The 22,299-nt window shown below is 45.6% G+C and overlaps 1 protein-coding gene across 5 annotated transcripts in view; it reads left to right on the top strand.

The window, feature by feature from the left end:
- The window catches only part of Kiaa1549l (KIAA1549 like), a 268,939-nt gene that overhangs the window by 179,537 nt on the left and 67,103 nt on the right, over window positions 1-22,299 (top strand). For all 5 annotated transcript variants that reach the window (XM_013121632.3, XM_013121626.3, XM_013121620.3 and 2 more), the window contains exons 7-11: window positions 591-753; window positions 2,603-2,662; window positions 8,254-8,405; window positions 13,011-13,182; window positions 18,952-19,115. In XM_013121632.3, coding sequence (XP_012977086.1) covers window positions 591-753; window positions 2,603-2,662; window positions 8,254-8,405; window positions 13,011-13,182; window positions 18,952-19,115 — 711 coding nt within the window. The remainder of the gene's footprint in view (window positions 1-590; window positions 754-2,602; window positions 2,663-8,253; window positions 8,406-13,010; window positions 13,183-18,951; window positions 19,116-22,299) is intronic.

Below are 22,299 nucleotides of genomic sequence, written 5' to 3'. Positions count from 1 at the left end.
TACCAAATTAATGGTTCACAAAAGGAAGTAATTGTCCCATGAAGGGCCCATTTTGTATTTCTGAATCCCTGTTATGCTTGTATTCAGTCACCTGCTCATAACATCTGGTGCACATTCCTCTCAACCCGAAAGTTCCCTGAACAGCTGAAGACGGGCTGTGCTTTGTATTTCCAGAATTGCAAAGGCCACTTGAGTCAGTTTAGCCCTTAGAAAAGGCACACGATTGGTTAAGAGCCAGAAATCAAGACTGCTTGGGTTCAAATCCTGACTCTGTCACAAAGAGCTGTATGACCTTGGACAAATCCCTGTCACTCTAGGCCATGGTTTCCTCATTTGTGAAAGGCAGTCATAAATAGACTTCCAGGGTTAGATCAAGATGGAATATGATGTACCCATAGCCCAGTGCCTGGTGTGCTCCTGCAGTCTGTAAACAATGACTTGCTGTTTGTTTTTTTTCCTCCTTGCTGTCTCCCACTGCCCTTCCACTGCAACCCTTAACTTGTGTTGAAAGGTCCCTTCCTCGGCCTCCCCGACACAGACCCTCACCTTATTAGACATGTCTCCTTCCCCTTTGTTCCTGTGTCATTTAGATTGTGAGCACGTCCAATGCCTCCCAGGCCGTCACATTGGTGTATGCTGTGGGCAATCAGAGCTCGTTCCTCAACGGTACTGTGGCCAGCAGCCTCCTTAGCCAGCTCTCGGCAGAGCTGGTGGGATTCTACCTCACTTACCCTCCACTCACCATCGCTGAACGTGAGTACGTGCGCCTCAGCCTCATGGAGAAGGGCCCTGTGCTTTCCCCTGGGGATCTTTCTCCATACCATAGAAGAACCTCTGCTTTGCTAAGCTACACATTGTGCGTGTTATTTTGAGCAACTGAAAACAATTCAACACATGGGGGTTAGACTGTCAAGGAGTTCATTGCACACTGCTTGATGCTTACATTAAGCCTATGAAGAGGATGCAGAGCTAAAAGAAAAAAATTGAAGCCCCCCCACCAAATTTTCATAGGATATCCACTCCCCCACAGCTAATGGGGCTGCAGGGGGTCCCGTACTCTGAGCACTGCCTCCCGGGGCTCCACGTTGCCATGATCTTCTCTTCCCTCCACAAATCTTCCTAGACCTTCAGGTCCAGCTGGTGACAGACAGCATAATGCAAACTTGGTGATCTGTGTCGTGACTTCACTTGAAGTCCCCATAGTCTGAGGCCTTGGCTCTCTGCAATGCTTGTTACATAATCCTCATTACTATGCAGTCAACTGGACTTTGAAGACTGAGCAGCCCATAATTGCCGCTAGACATTTGCTGCGTAGCTAAAGGAAGTGATGGTCTGTACCCTAAATTTAATTATTATATTTCACAAGGTCAATGGCAAAGAATTCCTTTTAAAATATACCCGTTAGCAAAAGTGTTTTGCAATTTCTTTGTGTAGTTGTTTTGATACTATAAATGAATGAGATCACACACTTGAGTCACAAGTGCAAGCATACACACATGTGTGTACATGAGTGTAAAAGGTGTACTTGTCACTTAGAAACCATTGAGAAGTTTTTTTAATGTAAAGCTCTTATAAACTTTCAGGCAGTAAGAATGACTCTGAACTTCATAAAAAGATTATGTCGTGAAAGATGGTGGCAGGATGTCACAGGTGGTTGGTGCAGGAGTTACTTTCTTTAACCAGCTTGGTTTTCTGATAATAATCACAGTTAAGTTGAACTGAGCAGAAAGGAATTGGGAAATGGCTCAGTTGGGAAAGTACTTGATGTGCAAGCCTGAAAAATATGAGTGCGATCTCAGTACCCACATTAAAAAGCATTCTGGTGAGGTGCTCGCAGCTGTAATACTAGTGCTGGGAGGTTGGCCCAGGAGTAGCCCTGGAAGCTCACTGGATAGCCAGGCCAGTCAATCATCAAGCTTAAGGTTCAGTGAGAGATCTTGTCTCAGGAAATCAGGGGAGAAGCAATTTAGAAAGGCACTTGCCATCATCTTCTGGCTTAAACATAGATATGTACACTTATACACACATGTACACGCACACACACACAAACACACACAGACACAGACACTTGAAGGATGTATTGGGCGCTGACTATATCTCAGACACTATACTGAGTCCTTTAGGTGTGTGAATTCTCATAGTCACCATTCTGGTAAAGTAAGATGGTAACTCTTTCTCCCAGCACTGGGGTACCACATGTAAGCCCTTAGTGCTAGAGAGATCCCTTTAAGAGATAACCGTTCCTTAGACCTCTGTGGTGCTAAATAATCTGTACAGGGGAAGCCCCAGCTAAGACAGGCTGCAACTGTGGGTATTGATAGTGATGTTGTTCCGTTTAAGAAGGCGTGGAGGGAAAACTTCAAAGAGAGACACTCCTGAATCAAAGAGAGGAAATCCTGAATCTGAGCCCCTTGTAGAAACTGTCCCTTTACTGAGTGACCTTTCTATCCAATGAAATAGTTTGACCCGTGTGCAATGATTTCCCAGAAATGGCAGTGTGGGACCTAGCTGCTTGCCAGCTTGTCATTTCTGTGTTTCCTTTGTTAATGTTTACTCATAAAACCTATCAAAGGAATTTGATATGTTTTTTTATTTGTTTTAGCACTGGAATATCCCAACCTTGATATATCAGAAACAACCAGAGACTACTGGGTCATCACAGGTAACATCTTATTTCTGTATGCCCCCCTTCACACCATCAGGTTCGTTTGTCTAAAATGGTGCCATTTGGTGACGGGATGGACACATTTGGTCCTGCCTTATACATCAAGGAGTTCCTTCTATGGGGCTGGAAGAGATTTGGGAAGCTAAGAGAAGAACACCCTGAGGATGATTACTGATAAATAATTCGAAACTGTTACCTCAATGGTCCCACCCTCAATCTGTCTCCCAGCATCACCAGTGGTGATGTCTGGGCATGTCATCTGTGTGAGCAGCTTGCAGAAAGCTTTCTTGTCAGACTGTCTTTGGACCACCAGCCCCCAAATAATGAAGAGGAGACTTTTTATTAATTATGAAAGCTTGGCCTTAGCTTAGGCTTTTTCCCAAATAGCTCTTATAACTTAATTAACCCATATTTTTCAATCTGTGTTCTGCCATGTGGCTCAGTTACCTCTCCTTCGTACAGCTCATCCGACTTGCTCAGGTGCCTAGATTCCTCCCAGTTTCCTCTGTCTCTGCCCAAAAGTCCCTCCTGTACCTCCTGTCTAGGTACTGGCCGTTCAACTTCTTATTACACCAATCACAGCAATACATCTTCACACAGTGTGCAAATACCCCACAGCCTTGCCTGTCTGGGGACCATCTGTGTGGGTGGCTGTCTGAACAGACTGTAGGCCTTCACTGCTCTGCAAACCCAAATCAAAGCCAGAGGAGGGCCATGTATGTGCTGCTCCTTCTCGGGGCACACGACTCACCCCACACCAACCCTGGTGTGCTCTCCAGATGAGGTCGAGTGGGAGTCGAAGAGCGAGCGTGTTCTGGTGGCATTTTCTCTTTTCCCTTGACATTTCACAGTTGAACATTATGAGACAGCAAAGGCATTCTGTTTGTGTTTTCAAAAGCCTCCCAGTGGCTCTAAAATGAGAGAATCAACATTATTGAGGCAATGGGAGGGGACAGCTGTACGTAGGAGGAAAAGTGGCCAGCCCAGCCTTCAGAGGGTAGACAACTGAAAGTTGTGTTCTCCGTGTTCTGTGAGCCTGAGACCAAAGCACCGATAGGTTTGCATCTTTGTGTCTTCCTCCCACCCCGTTGGCTTGAAGGTGGTCACCTTCCCCATCTGTCTCCACTGGTTCTTCCCTCTGAGCTTGTCTGTCCTGATTTCTTCCTCTTACAAGGACGTCAGGCACATTGGATTATGGCCCATGCTCTTGACCTAGTTTTAATTTCATGACCCCTACAAAGACCCTCTTTTCAAATACTGTCACTCTCTGATATACTGGGGGCTAGGACTTGCACATGTGAATTTGGGGAACATAGTTCAGCCGGTCAATGAGGAGGTAGGACGATCCTTCAAGACCTGGGAATGTGTATGGGGAGGAGCTGCCCTGAGCTCCCTTCCCTCATCCATCCTTCCCTCACTGCTGTCTCAAGCAAGTGGCAAGGGGGTGGCTGCCTAAAATTCCATCCAAGGAGTTCCCACCCTGCAGCATGCCTGCCTGCACTCACTCTCTTCTAGCAGACAAGATCACCCACGTGCCCCACTGCAGAGTCTTTGGTACGCAGAGGTCATTTTAACTGCTAAGAAGGCAAAGCAAAGAAGCATATTTTTAACAGATTAGAAACTACTCTACCAGGACGCAAACCCTAGAGAGGCCGTGCTAGCGCAGCAACACAACCCAGCCACACATCAATGAGCCAGCAGGTTATATAACGGTACAAAACTGCATGTCTTCCTCAACAACAGCGCCTTTTCCTTCACAGATATTCCCCCTTCTCTGAACTTTAAAGTTTACATCCAGTGATCATAATCCATTCTTAAACATAGGCTGCCCTTGGCAGCTACCGGTGAGGTCCCCTCCCCATCTTCCCATGCCTTGCTGTGCCTTCGTTTACGGAAAGCCATGCACACAGTCTTGTTTCTGAGCTCACCTGGGACTTAACCCTTCATACGCACTTATGTGATGTCTTTCCTCATTGCTGTTGCTGGCATTGCAGTTAGTGATCTGCTAACATCCCTCTGCTGATGGCATCAATCAGTTAGTACTTGTGTGAAATGAACCATGTTTTGGCATGAGCCACTTACCTTCCATGCACACTATGACTCACTTTACAAACTTCTGGGAAGCCTCTGCCAAATTGCCCTATCGTAAATGGAGAGACTGATGATTGGAGCCAGAAATGAGGGTCTGTGTTCGGCCTTGGGCCCCAGACCATCACCACAAGCTCTGTCCTTTTCAATTTGTAGCAACTCCCACTTTCTGTAGTTTCTCTTACAAACCCTGCTTGCTTTTGTCTCTTGTACATCTGGATTTAGATTGCAGAGGGTGGGTCCTTCTTCGATGGAAATCACCAGCAGTGGGTAGCCTCTGCAGTGTCTCTGTACAGAAAGCCCATGGGCTGTCATGCCATCTGAGGATCTTGCAATTTGTTTTCTAGAAATGAAACAAGATAGAGATAACCACATATTGGTGACTAAGGCTTGCAGATCTGGCTCAGTCAGTTAAGTGCATGCCATGCAGGCATGAGGGCCTGGATTAGACTGCCCAGAACCCACATCAAAAAGGAGGCAGAGGCAGGAAGATCCTTGGTGCTCATTGGCCAGCTAGCCCGAGACTAATCAGCAAGCCCATTGGTCACTATTAGAGGGAAGAGACTGTCTCCAATTTATACATCTGCCTTTGTTTCACTCACCAGAGTCAAAGTGGCTGAGATCCAGTGATAAGTGATTTTCCTCTCTTCTCACCTCTGCTTCTTACTAGTGTGTCCTAGAGTTAGTCCCCTGGGCTTTCTGGGCTTCGCAAACTCACTTGTAGAATGAGGGCGAGACACCAGCTGAGCACGGAGACTCCTGGAGTTTGAATGTGTGGGATTCAACCACAAATGAGACAATTTAGCTCAGGTGCAGGAGACTGACCCATGCCTGATGATGGATCTTAGAGCCCAGAGTGATTATAAATAAAAGGACAAGGGGGTGTCACAGTCTTGGACTTCTACCTAGCTCTTCTGAATGCAGCAGGGGATTCAGAAGCCTCCTCTACTCTGAATCTGTAGTGACTGAGAGCAGGTGGCCACGAGGACTCCGGCTTATGTGCTGAAGGGTCTGAGCTACTGTGTCTCTGTGAAAGACTTGACATTGCCTTCCAGGTAGGCAGACAGGGTCAAGGAGAGTGTGCTGTGGACCTTGACGGAAGGGAGGGGGACCACGTGCAGGAGCACAGATCCATTCCTTCCGTGATGTTTCTTCCTCTGGCAAGATTGGACCTAGCAAAGAGGGAGGGAGGGGGCTTGTGTTAGCAACAGCTTCCACATAGTGTGTTCTATTGCACCACTGATGAATGAATGCATTATTTACTGAATCATTTCTTCTTTGCAATCAGTAGTTAGCTCAGTAGAGAACTGAGGCCCTGAGAAACTTTGTGGCTTGTCTCGGGAAGGGGAGCAGTGATGCCAACTAATATCTCTGCTTCTGACCCCCAGTTCCGATCCCCAGCTGGCACAAAGAAAAACCCACTGTTTTCTGGAGAGCTCCAGGGAAACACACTCAAGTGGTCGAGGCATTAATCACTAGACTGCTATAAATGCTTCCCACACTCTCCTGTACTTTCCTAGAGGCATTTTGCTATTTTAAAAAGAAATGCACTAAAAATACATATAAAGTAAAATGTCCCATTTTAAGCATCTTAAACTTGCAATTCAGTGGCACAGAGAGTGTCCATAGTACAAGCGACCATTAACTACTGGAGCACTTTCACCACCTAGAAGTCTGACGACTGCCTTTACTTGGTGTCTGCCCTTGAATCATGACAGAGATTCCTGTAAACCAATCTGTGATGCACTCTCTCTTCCTCTTGTCCACTGGTCAGGGGACACCAACTTAGAAGTCATTTCAGTGGTCTGACCTGTAGCTTTACTAAATGGGGTGGTTTTGAACTACACTCTCCTGTCTGTGGGACCCTGGGAGTCTGGCAGAGCAATATAGCAGTGTTCGTCTCTGTTTGCAGGGACTTGGCTGGCAAGCAACCTAGAGCCTTTCGCCAGGGCCCTAGAGCTATGCTTTACACTCTCTAGGGGGATCATTTGGCATTGATGGCTTCAAAGAAGTAATTTCAGAGACCCGGCTGTGGGCTTTATTTCTTTCTTGATCCGTGTATCAATGTCATTTTTGACAGCTTGGTCTGGCCCTCATTGGTGCTGGCTGCGTGATCAGTGACTACAGAAACAGCATGCTCTTTAGGAGGGGCTGTTTCTGTGCCTTGGTGGATGGATGGTATTCATGATACTGGGCTGGACTGTGTTAGAACCAACTCTATTAAATGTATTAAATGAAGACTCTTCTATTCCATTCCCATCCCTTGTGAATGTTGATGACTTAAAAAACCCAATAATCAATTTGAACACTTAAAATTTTGGGTAAGACAGTGTCTGCAGACACTGTTTGGATGCTTGAGATGAAGCTGCTTCCCGAGGGATGTAGAACAAGAATTGGACTCTGGACATAAGTGAAAACAGGCAATTGCCCTGTAGAAAGCCCCAGAGAGGCCCTAGTGCCCATTACAACTCTCATCCATTCATTAGAAATGGCTTGCAGCTTCACTGTCAGTGTCTGTTCTGCTGTCGCCAGAAAGGGCTGCTGAAGTCTCACCAAGGAGAGGTAAGGGCCAAGGAAGGATCCCGAGTACCCCTCAGACAGGGCCAAACCACCGTATGCATTCCCTTAGCCATGTGCTTGCTGTGAGGTACGCTTCCTTTTTGCAGAGATCTGGATTCCAGTGGCTTGCTGAAGAACCCATAATTGACAAGATCACACCCTATCCATTAAGTTTTCTTATTCTTGAATGGGAAAGGACATGATGGGTCCTGGGCAGCTTTAGGGTAAGAAGGATCCTATCTAGTAGAGAGAGAGATAAGGATACTGAACAGCATAGTTTGCCCAAATGTATGCATTCAAGTTCCAAGATGGTTATGTGAATCCTTGACCATGCTGTTGAGAAGGAAAACTGAACCTCAAGTTAGGATTTGCAAGTGAGAACCAGTCAGACCCCAATCAGATGCACCTGCAGCGTGGCTGTGTCCCCTGTGGACTCCACAGGCTGTGTCATCTTTAAAAGTTTGGGCCATTTCTCTGAGGAGGCAGACAGATCTCTGTCTCTCTCTCTTCTCCCTCTCCTTCTCTCTCCTCACTTCCCACTCTCTCTCCCCTTCCCCCAATAAAGCTTCCTTCTCATGTTAAAAGAATGTTTGGGTTTGATGCTGCAGTGTTTGAGATGTCTCATCTTAGAGAACAAAGACACAAGCTTTAGAGTTATACAAGCTTGGGTTCATACCCTGACTCTGTTAGTTACTCACTGAATAGCCTTAGGCCGGCCACTAACCTTTCCAACATGTGTAACACATAGGCAAACATTCTTAAGTCATGAGCTTCCTTGAAGAAGTGAGGTCAGGTTGTGGAGAAGTAGGTAAGGCTGGCCAAGCAGCATTGTAAGTAGGACATGTGGCCCGACTTGGTTATGCGGGGCAGGTGGTGGTGTAGTTGCTGAGTCAGCAGGGAGTCTAGGCTCTGAGCATCCCTTCTGCCTTCTGCATCCTCAGTGCTCCAGGGCGTGGACAACTCGCTGGTGGGCCTGCACAATCAGAGCTTTGCCCGGGTCATGGAGCAGCGCCTAGCCCAACTGTTCATGATGTCCCAGCAACAGAGCCGGCGGTTTAAAAGGGCCACCACCTTGGGAAGCTATACTGTGCAGGTAGGTGTGTGCAATGGGGTTTTCTAATGGCTGCAGGGCAGATGTGTTTCCTGGGATTAAACAACTACATGTGCCCAGGCGCATCCATGCTGCCAACGGACTTAAATCACTTGATCAGCGTTCCTCTGAAGCTTTGGAGGCTGAGGGTCAGTCTCCTCCTTCGTTGTCAGTTACTAGATTACCAGGAAAGGAGTCTCTGTACATGTAGGTATTCGTGAAGAAAAGTTCCCAAGTGACCTCTCACCCTCCTGTCAATTCCTTGTAGCTCTCAAAGAAACTACCAGCACATACTTCTCTGGATTAGTTTAAAGGACTTGAGTGGTCAAGACATCAACTGTCCCCGTGAAAGCTATCTCCACCTCCCTCCACACCTTATCCAGTTCCTCCTTGAGTAGGAGTGTCCTTAGCATATTTGAACCAATCCAGGCAGCTTAAATATGATTAATTAACTTCATCCTTCACCACTGGAAACCCATATCTAACATGCTATACTAATTGACAAAACTTATATTACAAATGCCCTCCTAGTAATGTGGCCTTTTGCTGGCCTATGAACACCTGATTGACAACCGACCACATTTGCATAGACACATAGTGTCATGCTGTCAATGTGGAAATTGCAGACATCAGTACAAGGTGTCTGCAAATCATATCTCCATGACTTCTTGAAAGTCATCCACCTTCTCTCTCTGCATGAGCTGTATCACCGCCCTGGTAGACACTCCATGTCTCCTTATATGCAGTAGTAAATTGTGCTCATTGTCCTATTGGTTGTCAATTTGGTTCTGAAAGTTTGTTCCGTGCCAGTCCATCCCTAGGTAAAAGGATGGTTCATTTCACAAGAAGACAGGGTTGTGACTTCCCCTCTGCAGATGTGTTACATGTGAGCCCTACAATTCACGCTTTTCCTAATGGTAGAAAGCAAGTCACTGGTGACCATGTGACTGTGAAGAGATTTGCATCAGTCCGTGGGAGAGAAAGGACCATCTTACAAGCTCAGTGCTGCTTGTGGCCCTAACACATCCATACATCTCTGAGACTGCAGAGAGATAGCATGTCAGAGTGAAACAAACTGCATTTCTTTTTTTCTGCGAATGTCTACGTGCAGATGCTATAGATTGCTTCTGACATCATACTTGGCTAAATCTTGGCAAGAAGTGCTACCAAGTTGGAAATGAGTGAAGTTAATAGATATTTGAATTATCACTCACCTCTGCCAGGTTGTTCAAATACTGCCTGCCTCCTCCTCCACTAGGGAAAGGAGTGACATGTCTAAGACTCCCCAAACCCACACGATGGTACTTCAATTATCTTTCACCAGGAGGCCTTTCTTCTGGGTTGAGACATTTTATAGAATGACTTCCCTTCATAAATATGGAAATGTAGATGGCTAGAATTTAAGTTATTTCTGTAGTAGATGTATCTGGGAAGATGGCTCAGCCAGTGAAGTGCTTCCTGCACAGACATAGAGTTCTGAGTTCTGAGTTCCCCAGAACACACGCACACTTATAACACCAGGACTGGAAAGGGTAGAGACAGGCAGATCCTGGGGGTTCGCTAGCCAGCTAGCCACACCATCTAAGTGAGTTCCGAGTTCAGTGAAAGACACTTTCTCAAAAACCAAGCTAGAAAGTGATGGAGAAAGACACCTAAAGTTGACCTCTGAGCGCCACACAGGCAAGAGCAACACACACACACACACACACACACACACACACACAGAACATTACTTTTTAAAATATATTCCCTTTCTTCATATCCAAGTTGGGCGTGTTTCTGAACTTTGTATTTACTCAGTCCTGTATTTTCTAAATAGATTTTTTTACTCCCCATATGTAGATCCTTTAAAATATGCCATGTTGTTTTTCTTGTTTTAAATTTGAAATTCTGTAATTTGTAATTTACATTCATATGAACTGAAGTAGTTCATTCATTATATTCCATTATGTAACTTTCCATAACTCATTTATTCAATTTACTACTATTGATTTTTTAAGGATTTTTGGTGTTGTTGATGAACTTATTATAAACATTTTGTAATATCTTTTTATATTCTATGAAACTCAATATCTGTAATATATACTCTGAAAATACTATAATACAACATTTATCAATCAATTGCTAATTTTAAAAGCCGAAAGTTAAAATCCTAAATGCTCAATGCTTATGTATGTGGGCCTTCTGTGTCCCACCATTCAAACCCCCCCCACCAGCCGGCTCCCCCAATATCCACACTGAGACTTGTTATTAGTTATGAATGCTCAGCTGATAGCTTAGGCTTGTTACTAACTCTTACAACTTACACTAGCCCGCATCTCTTATCTACGCTCTGCTACATGATGGTACCTTTTTTCAGCGTGGCATGTTTGTCTTGCCTCTCTCTGAACCTCCTGGTGACTCCGCCCTCCTTCCCTACACCCTTTTTGTCCTCAAGTCCTACCCAACTTCTACCTGCCCAGCTGTTGGCCGTCCAGCCCTTTATTAGACCAAGGAAAGCAACCAATGTTCACAGTGTATGAAAAGATTGTTTCACAGCATTTCCCCATTGTATCTAATTAAAAGCTTTAGCATAGTAAAATTATATACAAGACAGTTATCAGGCAAGAATTGCAGTTACAGTATCCAGTCCATTTATATTTGGCAAATTTAAAGAAAATATTCTATTATCTATCTTTTCTTTGTGAGTCTAAAATTGTATACCTAATTTACTTTTTATCATAACTAAGGAAAATTTTAAGTCTAATTATTTAGTCTTTAATTCCATCAAAGACCCCAGAAGGGTGCAATGTTACCTAACTACAGGGACATCTGGTTGCCTCGACAGTCACCCACAGTTTCTCTGTAATGTTGGGGCATCCAACTTTGGCCTACAGGCCTAGAATATCTGGCAGACATTTCTGAGAAGCAGGGAATTTTGAAGGGCTGTCATACCTTGTCTTGGCAAAGATTGGCAGTTGCTTTCTTTTGCATTCTGCTGGTCCAGTTTGGACAGTACACTGTCAACAATTGAGGCAAGGGCAGTTCTTTGCCCAAATGGCTAGCATTTGATGCCCATCGTCTTCTCTGAAGTAAAATGGTTCTGCCAGCAGCAGACATGTCTCACTGTCAAGAAAAGCCTTATGTTATTAAAAACATTTTAAAATTCATATTCTATAAGTCTTTAAAGTATTTGAAGATCACCTATCTATCTATCTATAAATATATATATATATGTTTAACCTTGAAAATATACCTAAAATGACTACAAGTTTGATTATAATAGATGACTAACTACTACCCTGTATTTTAATTATACATTACATTTTTAAATGAGCACAATACCCCAAATAATAGTATAAACATACATATAATAAAACAAAAATAACTTTAAATTTGTATCAATAAACTAAAATCCATAGTAATGTAAAATATTTTTAGATTAATAGTTGCTTTTGGGATTAAAGTAGATTCAATCTACTCTTTTTCCCTATCATTCCTATGTTTACCATGCCTACAACCATACAACAGAACACATGTCCATATATTATGATTATCGTAACCATATCATATGATTATCAATTTGCAATTCCAAGTTAAAAGTAACACTCTACATGTCTAACAATAAAGAGCTTGTTCAGCAATCTTGTGAGGCAGATATTTGAATGCAATGTGGAAAGAAATGCTTCTACATTTGAAACAAGAGTTAATTTAAGAATGCAAGTAAAATGGTGCTCTGCATGTCTCTGAGGTGGCTCAGCAGGTAAAAGCACCTGCTACCAAGCCTGAGGACCTGAGTTCAATTCCTGGGACCCACATGATATCAGGAGAGAACCCATTCCTACAGGTTGTCCTCTGACTACACATGCATCATGTCACATATGTGTGTGTGTGTGTCTGTGTATGTATGCATGTACACATAAACATAACATGTGCAGTATAGTGTGGTATAGAGAGTACGATGGTTTTATAAGATAATAAAGAGAAAGTTTGTGTGGAGAATACAAAGACTAGGAACATAAGCTCCAAGATGATTAACAGTTCTTTAGTGGCAGAGGAAGGACTATACATTATTTTAATTCTTTCATTGCTTGATGCTTCTTCATTGAAATGTAAACTTTGTAGTTAAAAAAAAAGCAGTCCTCTACACAGCTTATTTAGAAAAAGAAGTTTGAGTTTCTGAGTACTGCTTTTATCAGAGGCCTCCTCAGTTATAGACAGGTCTTTTTCCCCCTTTCAGGCAATTCAAGCTTTTAGAAACTGGTACCTTGTTTGGGATAGCCTAGTGTGCCCTGAATTAACAGGGAGGCCTATTTTCAAATGAGGCCAGAGCTCCTCGGAGGCTGGGATACGTTGCCTTTTCCTGTTTCCATTCCCAGCTTCAAACTGCTTTCCAGATGTTGGTATGTTTCAAGCCCTGCTTTCTCCTCCCAGTCTCTCATCCCAGGGATGACAAGCTTCCCAAGACTCTGGCTGTAAGGAGGCTCACTGGACTGATGTCTAGCCTGGGGGTCCACTAGGGCACAGCAGGCCTCAGTGACTGGATGAGGTGAGCCTTCTGATGGCTCAGAGGCCTGCAGGGCCTGTCCAAGATGCTCTGGCAACACCCTGCTTCTCTTTTCTTGGAAGATGGTAAAGATGCAGCGAGTGCCAGGACCAAAGGACCCAGCAGAGCTGACGTACTACACACTGTACAACGGGAAGCCACTGCTGGGGACCGCAGCAGCCAAGATCCTGAGCACCATCGACTCCCAGAGGATGGCCTTGACCCTGCATCACGTTGTCCTTCTACAAGCTGACCGTAAGGAGTCTGTTCACTCAGTGCTTTGCTGGCATTAATTATTTTCTGTGCATCCCGGAGGTCCTCCAAACCCTTATCAGTTGTCTTACGGCTGAACAAAGTTTGGTTCTGGGAGGTTTGAAAATCAGTCAGCTATGTTTTCTCTTAAAGCTTTAAATAAGGGATACGATTTTCAATGTCTAAATGATGATATGTGATAATGTCACTTCATCCCCAGGTGCTACCTCCTCTTCCTCCTCAAATCCTGCATAATCTAGCTACATAAAAAAAACTGCAGCTGATCATATTTATGTGATGGGGGAATTAAAGATAATTTGATTCAGTGAACATTCAGTTCTTTCTGAGCTATGCTTAGTACTGGAGGACGTCAGAAGTGGGTGACACCTGGTTTCTGGCTCTGAGGGACCGAGTTGTTGATACGTGGGCCTGGCAGTGGGACACTGGTACCTGTGAGGGAGGCTTTGCTTTGAAGGGTCCCCTGGGATCAGGGGACAGAAGAAGGGCATTAAAACCAACACACTCTCTGTGGCAGCTCTAGTGGCACTTACTATGCTCCATTTATTTACCTTCTATTCTATTAGAGCTCTGTTTATTCAGCTCCAAACTACAGGAGGGGAAACAGGCTCAAAAAAGGTAGAATAACCTGCTTACCTATCACAATCAAGCACTTAGCCAAGACGCCAATCTGGACTAAAGATGCAATTCTCCTGCTCACTCCCAAAGCCATCTCACTTTAACCTCTGACCTTCACCTCTTTGTCTCCAATCCACTGGCTCTTTCGGGTCTCTTCAATAACCCACACATCAAAGCCCTCCTCCATTCCTTTGTTCTCCCCATCTCCAGCTACAGCAGTAGCTTCCACACACACACAGTGATGCGTACGTTTGTGTACCTTTGATACTGCCATTGGAATCACTGCGATCAAGTTTGGGTTCTGCTCTTACATCAACTCCATAAAAAATAAGTATTATCTCTCCATCATCTATAGAATGAAGTGTGTGCTCCTGGAAATGGGTCTTCAAGGTAGCTCCTCTCAGCACCCACTCAGGTCTCTGTATAGCCCGGTCTCCAGGTATCCTAGTTTGCTTTCTGTTGTTGTGATAAACACTATAACCAAAAGTAACTTGGGGAGGAAAAGGTTCATTTCATTTTACACTTCCATGCCGTAGTCCTTCATTGAGGGAAGTCAGGGCAGGAGCCCAAGCAGAGGCCGTGGAGGAACACTGCTTACTGGCTTGCTCCCATGGCTTACTTAGTTTTCTTCCTTGTACCACCCAGGACCACCTGCCCAGAGGTAGCACCACCCACATTTGACTAGGCCCTCCAATATCAATCATTAGTCAAGAAAACACCCACAGACATTCCTCCAGGTCAATCTGATAGGGACATTTTTTTTTCTCACTTGAGGTTCCTTATTCCCAGGTGACCATCATTTGTATTAAGTCTGTTAAAATATGTACCTGCACAACAGGCTATTCTTCCTGCCACACAGCCATCTTTCCCCTTCCTGTCTAATGCTTCAACCCTGAGAGTGGACTCACTACTCCCCATCCTTGTCCTGAATGGACAGGCTAAATAACCAAATAAATACCACGCTAGATGGCGGTAAATGCCACAGAGGCAGGAAAGGCTGTGGATATGGAGGAGATGAAGTTGTGATTTAAGTTGTTGTGGGGTGGGGATGAAGAGGATCAGGGAATAGCCAGTTAAATGGGAGTTGGGAGGGAACAGAAAGATTCCTGAAGCCCTCTAGGCCCTGGGTTCAGACAGAGGTGGGCGTGAGGCTGAGTGAGAAGGTTCACAAGAAGGAAGAGTAGAAGTGGTGAGATCTTAGGCACAGGAGAGGGGCCCCACGAGGTCTCACAGGCTGGTCCTGAGTGGGGGAGAAGCTGTGGGAGGGGTTGGGCACGAAAGGAGCATAGCCTGAACACTCACTCCTCAGCAGAACCCTGGGTGGGGTAACCCTGCAGGGTTACTTGCCCAGCTATGGACGCCAACATTTGAGGAAAGAAGCTTGAACATAGCTGGCCGCTTCTCCTTTTAGTGCTGTCCAGACTCACTTAGTCTGCGTTTACGCTGATGGGATCCTTCTAGTGAATGCTTATGGAAGCACACATCTAGATGCCGGCTCGCCCCTCCATTCACATGTGATAGCTCAGAACGGACCTGTTTTAGAGTGGTTTTGGGGAGATGACCTTTCCACATCACCTTGGCTCTCAGTTTCCTCGTCTGTGAACCCGGATGAGCACAGTATGCAGGCAAGGGCCGTGCCATTGTGTCGGACGCTGAAGAGGCACTCGGAGCTTGTCTTTTTTTTTTTCCTCTACTGAACCTCTTGCAATTTAAATGGCCACTTGGGCCATTTCACCCTGTCCATGGCCTTGTACTTTCAGATCACATGCCAATGAATACATTGGATTTTGATGACTCCAATTGACCTAGCTTTAATATCATTTCAACCACTAAAGGAATTTATTAATGTGTATAAGATAAATCTGTTCTGTCCCCATTTAAACAGAGGTGAAGGAGTGTTACATACTGTACCAGAAAGTCATCTACCTGACAATGAAACCAAATCAAATCAGAGTACGTATCTAGTCCTGCTCACTAATTCTATACATATGTATGCATTTCCTATGTATGCATATATTGATAAATATGTATGCATTTAGAACTCATTCTCATACACTACGTGTGTATCTCTATCATGTGATGAGTTGGATATCCTGGTCTGCATCAGAACAAAATAGGCTAGCCTGAAGGAGGCATTAGTGCTACTTTCCACAGAAGCTCTGAGCTTTAGAAAATGTTAACGACAGGGAACTCACATATAAATACAAGCTACTAAGAGCAGTAGCAATTAAATGCAATGTCAACAGAGACACATTATCTAATGAGCTGTTTTCAGAAGTTAATAATGTGATTAATCACCGATTGATACAAACCGTGGAAAGAGAAACTCTTCTAATACTAATAGGATTCAGAGCCCAAGGGCAGCCAGATAATTTGGCTAACAAGGGACCAGCTGAAGTGGAGGTGGTTGAAGTCAGAGGAAGGCCAGCTGGCTCCTCAGACAGATCATCCCCATGTGTCACTTACCAGCAGGGCTTTGGTATTGCAGGGTCTAAGTCCTCAGCTTTGAGGCCATGCAGCCTCCAGAATTCAGTGGAGTTAGGAAGACTTATGCCAACCAAACATATCAAAGAACAAAATACAAAGTAAACTGTATTAAATTAATTTAAAATATGAACTATAATTCTAGCTTGATCTCATTGTGACAGGTATAATAGTTTATGTTCTCAAGCCTTGAGCTTCTGGTTAAGCACTCATTATGTGGAAGGTCTTAACCAGGTCCTGAGGATGCCCCTATGATTCACACGCATGCACACACACACACACACACACACACACACACACACACACACACGTACACGCACACACACACAGAGAGAGAGAGAGAGAGAGAGAGAGAGGGGTGACAAGATAGGAAAATGCCCGTGCTGACATGCATTTTAGAGTTTTGCTGCCGTGACCAAGAGGCCTGGTACAGAGACATCATCCAGGAGCTTTGGGGAAGGGAGTCTGGAAAAGCCTCATGATGCTGACAGGATTCGTGCTCAGGATGTTGGATATGCAGAAGAGTCAGCGTCGAGGGCATGGTGATGGCTTGCCTAGCAGTGGAGCAGGATTGGAGATGGAAAGGTCTCAGGAAGAACAGGTCAGGGAGAGAGAGAATCAAGAATTATGTCGTGGGGGCCAGTAAGATGACTTAGTGTATAAAAGAGATTGCTGCCAAGCCTGATCTGTGTTCAATTCCCCGAATGCACCTGATCGGAGGAGAGAAGTTGTCCTCTGTCCTCTGGCCTTAGGGACAACAGTTAGCTGAAGCCTGATAGCCTAACACCCAGCCGCAGCATTGAGTATGCATTCTGGGCACACTCCCTACCATGGGCAAGTCCCCCTTGATCTTTGCTGCAGACAACTTCCTTCCTGTGACCCCTCCCACAGGCATCTGTTTGGATTCCTGTTTTACTTACTCCACTTCTGAAGTTAACCCTTTTGATTTGACTCAAGTGTTCCCTGAAAACCCCTGTGTGTAATCCTGGGAGAGGCTCACTTGCCTCACATCAAGGGTCTTTTCTCCTTCCCACATTTTCCTAACCCAACTTAAAAAAAAGCAGTGAAAGATTTATGCAATAAATAACCAGGTACCCACCCTTCCAGAACCCACAGTTAGCGCTTTATTATTTTTTATCATGTATTGATTTATCTCTCCTCTGCTCCCTGCCCCATGTACTTCAAAGTTGCAGAGTCAACCCTAAACATGTTGATGTGCATATCACTAACCAGAATGTACCATCAGCTTGTGACACTGCAATAAAACATACACACAGTGGGGATGTTCAGACCTTAAATGTGTCATCTGATGAGTGTTGACAGAAGCGCACGGCTATAAGAACAAGTCACTGTCATGGTACAGGGCATGCACGGCTATAAGAACAAAGTCACTGTCGTGGTACAGGGCATGCACGGCTATAAGAACAAAGTCACTGTCGTGGTACAGGGCATGGCCGTCTCTGCATCATCTCTTCAGGGTTTATGTTGCTGCCCCACCCGTTGAGGACACCTGCTGTTCTTGTAACCTATCCCCCTACTGAGGACAGCCTGGTCCTTGTGGCTAGGCCAAGGCATTTCTAAGCTTCCCAGACACATTCTGAGGGGATCATCTGCTCATGTTACGTCTGCTCCTTACTCACAGGATGGTTTCACTAACATAGTTGGAGTCTGTAATGTAGTCTTCCTGCCTGCTGCCTGGATCCTGTTGTCACTTCAGCCCCCAAATAACACACAAGATACCATATTTATTATGAAGCTGTTGGCTGCCTGCTTGGCTTCCTATTGGCTAGCTCTGATTTTATTATTAACCCACAATTATTAATATATATTTCATAAGAATGTATCTTTTTGAGGACGCACTCCTGAGCATCCATTGCTCCCGGAAGATCACATGGCGAGAGCTCTCCTCACTACAATTCCCAGAATCCTCCTAGACTCCTAGTCCCACCTATCTTGTTTCCCTATCGGCCAACAGTGCTTTATTCAAACCAATCAGACACATATTTACAGAATGACATCTCCCAACAGGAGTCATCTTTTATTTATTTATGTATTTATTTATTTATTGTTTCGAGACAGGGTTTCTCTGTATTGCTTTGGAGCTTGTCCTGGAACTCGCTCTGTAGACCAGGTTGGCTTCAAACTCACAGAGAATTTGGAGTCATCTTTTGATGGCTCTTGCCTCCTGACTCCAACATACATGTCTTTGTATTTGTGTGTTACTGGAAACTTGCTGTGGGTGTTAGGGACTTGAACTCAGGTCCTCAAGCTTGCAGGAAAAAGCTCTTACCCATTGAACCATCTCACCAGCCCCTCCAACATGCATTTCTAATCCTCATGTGTTTTTCTTCTTCTCTCTTTTGACTATCACCAACAAGGAGAACGGACACTACTTGGTGTTCCTCTTTCTGCTCTTGGGAACAGTGGGGGCTAATGTCAACTGAACAGGAGTCACAGAAAAGCACTACAGAGCGGGGCTGTCATTTTACAGATTCAGAGAACACAAGCAGCTTGCCCAAGGTCCTACAGCTTCAGAGGCTGTTGAGTTCCGTCTCTCCCTGTCTTCTTACCTGGGGTTGGGAGTTATGTTTGGGTGGCTTTCCCCTACCTAGGGCTCCTTGTCATGTGCTTCTTCCTGGCTTTTCCCCATAGCCGTTGTGAAGAACCCACCCAACAACCTGTGGATCATAGCTGCAGTGCTGGCACCCATCGCTGTGGTCACTGTCATCATCATCATCATCACTGCTGTGCTCTGTAGGAAGAACAAGAATGACTTCAAGCCGGACACCATGATAAACCTGCCTCAGAGAGCGAAGGTACATGTGGGCATGGGGAGGGCCAGGAGCTCTGCCTAGAGGCTCCACCCACCTTCCTTCCAGGCTTCTGAGGTTGTCAAGTACCTTCAGAAACATGTCACATACCCTCATTCCAAAGGATACCCTTCTTGTTATAATGAGCATGTAACACACGCTTCTACACTGCTTACTCTCTCCCACAAACATTTTTGAGTAGTTGACACACAGTGCATCTCTCATCATCACCATAGCCTCTTGAGGAAGGACAATTATTTTACAGACAGAGAAACTGAGGCACTGACAACTGGTAGCAAGAAAGGCATGAAAAGACCTCAGATATCTTTTTTTTTTTTTTTGGTTTTTCGAGACAGGGTTTCTCTGTATTGTTAACTCACAGAGATCCACTTGCCTCTGCCTCCTGAGTGCTGGGATTAAAGGCTTGCGCCACCTCAGATATCTTTAATAATTGGACCCCACCTCCTTGTACCAGCAAAAAAGTAACTCCTTCCACTCCCCCCAGATTCCATAGATAGTGAGCAGCAGAACTGATGGTGAGACTAAGCCTGCAACTGTCTGAACATACTAGCCTCCAGCGTGAGGGTGTTACGAGGTTGGTTGGGGAAGCTAACTGGGCTGTGAAGGTGGGGCTCCCAGGAGTGGGATTAGTACCCTGGGAGTACTAATCTGGCCTCTTCTACCACGTGACCACACAAGAAGTGGGCAGTATCTAGCCCAGCAGTGAGCCCTCACCAAAGCCCAGCTGTTCTGACATCATAACCTCAGCCTTCCAGCCTCAGAACTATATCGGCCTTTTACAAGCCTCTTGATTAATGGTATTTTGTTGTAGTGGCCGAGGCTGACCAAGGCAAGGTCTCTTGGCTCCTACACAAAACCTCTTTGAGCACACAGACTCCTAGAAGTTTCTTCATCCCACTAATGACCCTGCTTCTGCCAGTGCCATGATGGACAAGCAAAGGTTAGGCTGGCAACTACCAGATACCAATTCAGTAGCCCAAAGAAAACCTGACTGATAGCCCTGTCCTCCCTCTGTCACCGGCATGCCTCTTCCCCACCCACCTAGGTGACTAGGAGGATGGTGGACTAAAGGCTGAAGTAATTCTGAAGCTAATTTTCCAGTCACATAGCTGCCTTTGTGATAGTCCCTGTGGTAAATGTCCAATCTGTAATACCCGGTGTTTAAATAACGTCTTACAGTCTGCTGGCTGTTCTAGGTCTGTCCCCTCATTTGTCATCACAGCTGTCCTGGGAGGTAGGTCACAGTCAGGGCAGGTTGCGTTATCCTCACTTAACTGCCAAGAAATCGGAGGGAGAGACATAGGGACTTGTCTAGTCATACCTCAAACAACAGAGAGGTGACCAAAGCCTGCATGCATCTGTGTGTGTGTGTGTGTGTGTGTGTGTGTGTGTGTGTGTGTGTGTGTGTTGTATGTACTTGTTAGTATGGGCGCACATGCAGTAGGTGCATACAGATGGAAACCAGAAGTTTCTGCCAGGTGAGATGACTTCCTCTCTCACTTGCTATCTCTAACTGAATTGAAAGCTCACTGAATGAGCCCAGGTTGGCTGGCCAGTGAGTTTCAGGACTTGCTTGTCTGCTCTCCCCTGCCAGCTCCTGGGGTTACAAACATGTGCCACCACGCCCAGCTTTTACATGGGCTCTGGAGATCCGAACTGGTTCTCTCACAGCAGGCACTTTAACAACTAAGCCTCTCCGCAGCCATTATATACCTGCCCACACTCTGACACTTGGCAGGGCTTCCGTTCCCAGCTCTGAACCTCCAAACTCCACCTGGTCCTGTAGACATGGGGCAGCAATTTGCCACTGCCTCTGACTTCCTACACACTGCAATTGTGTCAGCCACGGAGCTTGTCCTTGGAGGGTCATGCTGGGCTCTGGTGTGTTTGCGTGACACAGCTCACTTGAGTGCAAGGAAGCAAAGGTACTTTTATTCCATAGTAAGCGGATACATCTGTGGGGAAGCTGGAGCCTGATTAGACAGTCTGTCTCCTGGGGCACCAACCCCCCCAAAAAATGTTGTTCTGTGTCTGTTGACATAAGGCACCTGCTTCCCAGACACGATGGGGTGCTGAGGAGAAGGGTACACTGGGAATTGTCAAGCTGTGAAAAATGAAACTGTTCCAAGACAGAATATTTCATTTCCATCTGAGCTTGCCTACGACATGAGTCTTTTTAGACATAGCAAGTAATTATCAGAATCACAACCTAGTCCAGGAATGCAAAATATGCCACACTGGAGCTGGAAAGGGAAGCTTTGAGTTAAACCAAAATCTGCATTCGTCTGCCAAGGTGAGCATCTTCCCCCAGCCCCCCTGGCTCGGCAGCTCTGGAGCTAGGACAGATGAAATGTTGGTGGCTCCACACAGCTCCTTCCATGTGCCTACCCTAGGCACTGTGCTTCTTAGATGCCTTACCTGGCGTTGAAAATCAAGCCGACCTATGGCACATGAGCTGCTGTGTGCTCCTGCGTGCAGCTCAGCTGGTCGTCACTCCCACAGTGATGGTGGGTGTGACACTACAATTCCCAAAGCCCCTTTGTTGCAGGAAGCCAGCAGAGTGGAACTGCCTAGCGCTGTGGTCCTGCTGGGCAGAGTCAGGGACACTGCAGTGTCTGAGAGACTGCTGCATGGAAAGCGTGAGCAGAATTCAATGAATGCCAAGGGGCCAGGCACAATAAGAAAGTGAGCCATAGGCACCAATCAGTAGCCACGGCAGACGGCCCCAGGGACATTACTGCATTCTCTGCACGCAGGCTGCAGAGCCAGAGGATCCTGGGGACCCATCCTAAGACTCAGTAATATACTTAGCATGCTAAGCAGAGAAGGCAAGTGAGCTTTTCTGGGAGCTGAGGCCAGAGAGGAGTGTACACCCTCTGCAGAGACAAGGTACATGGGCACACTCTGTTGCTATTGCTGTCAGCTAGCTTTTTGCAGGGAGAGTGCTGAGAACATGGTATCGTGGCTTTCCTTACCTCCTGTCTTCCTTGGCCACCCCTCTTAATTCTTGGTCAATGAATTTGCAGCCTTCCCTCACAGCTCCCCCTTCATATAAAGAGAACATAGTGAGAACAGGCATCTTTAGGAGAAGGTCACTAGAGCCTACCCAGATGCAGGGTAGACCTTGTAGGGCCTGCGGAGGCTGGCACACAAACTGCTTGGGACAGGC

This window comes from Mesocricetus auratus, unplaced genomic scaffold (genome assembly GCF_017639785.1).
Source record: "Mesocricetus auratus isolate SY011 unplaced genomic scaffold, BCM_Maur_2.0 Super-Scaffold_100004, whole genome shotgun sequence".
In the NCBI taxonomy this organism is placed as follows: domain Eukaryota; kingdom Metazoa; phylum Chordata; class Mammalia; order Rodentia; family Cricetidae; genus Mesocricetus; species Mesocricetus auratus.
Note: the sequence above shows the minus strand (reverse complement) of the source record. Positions and strands in the feature narration are given on the sequence as shown.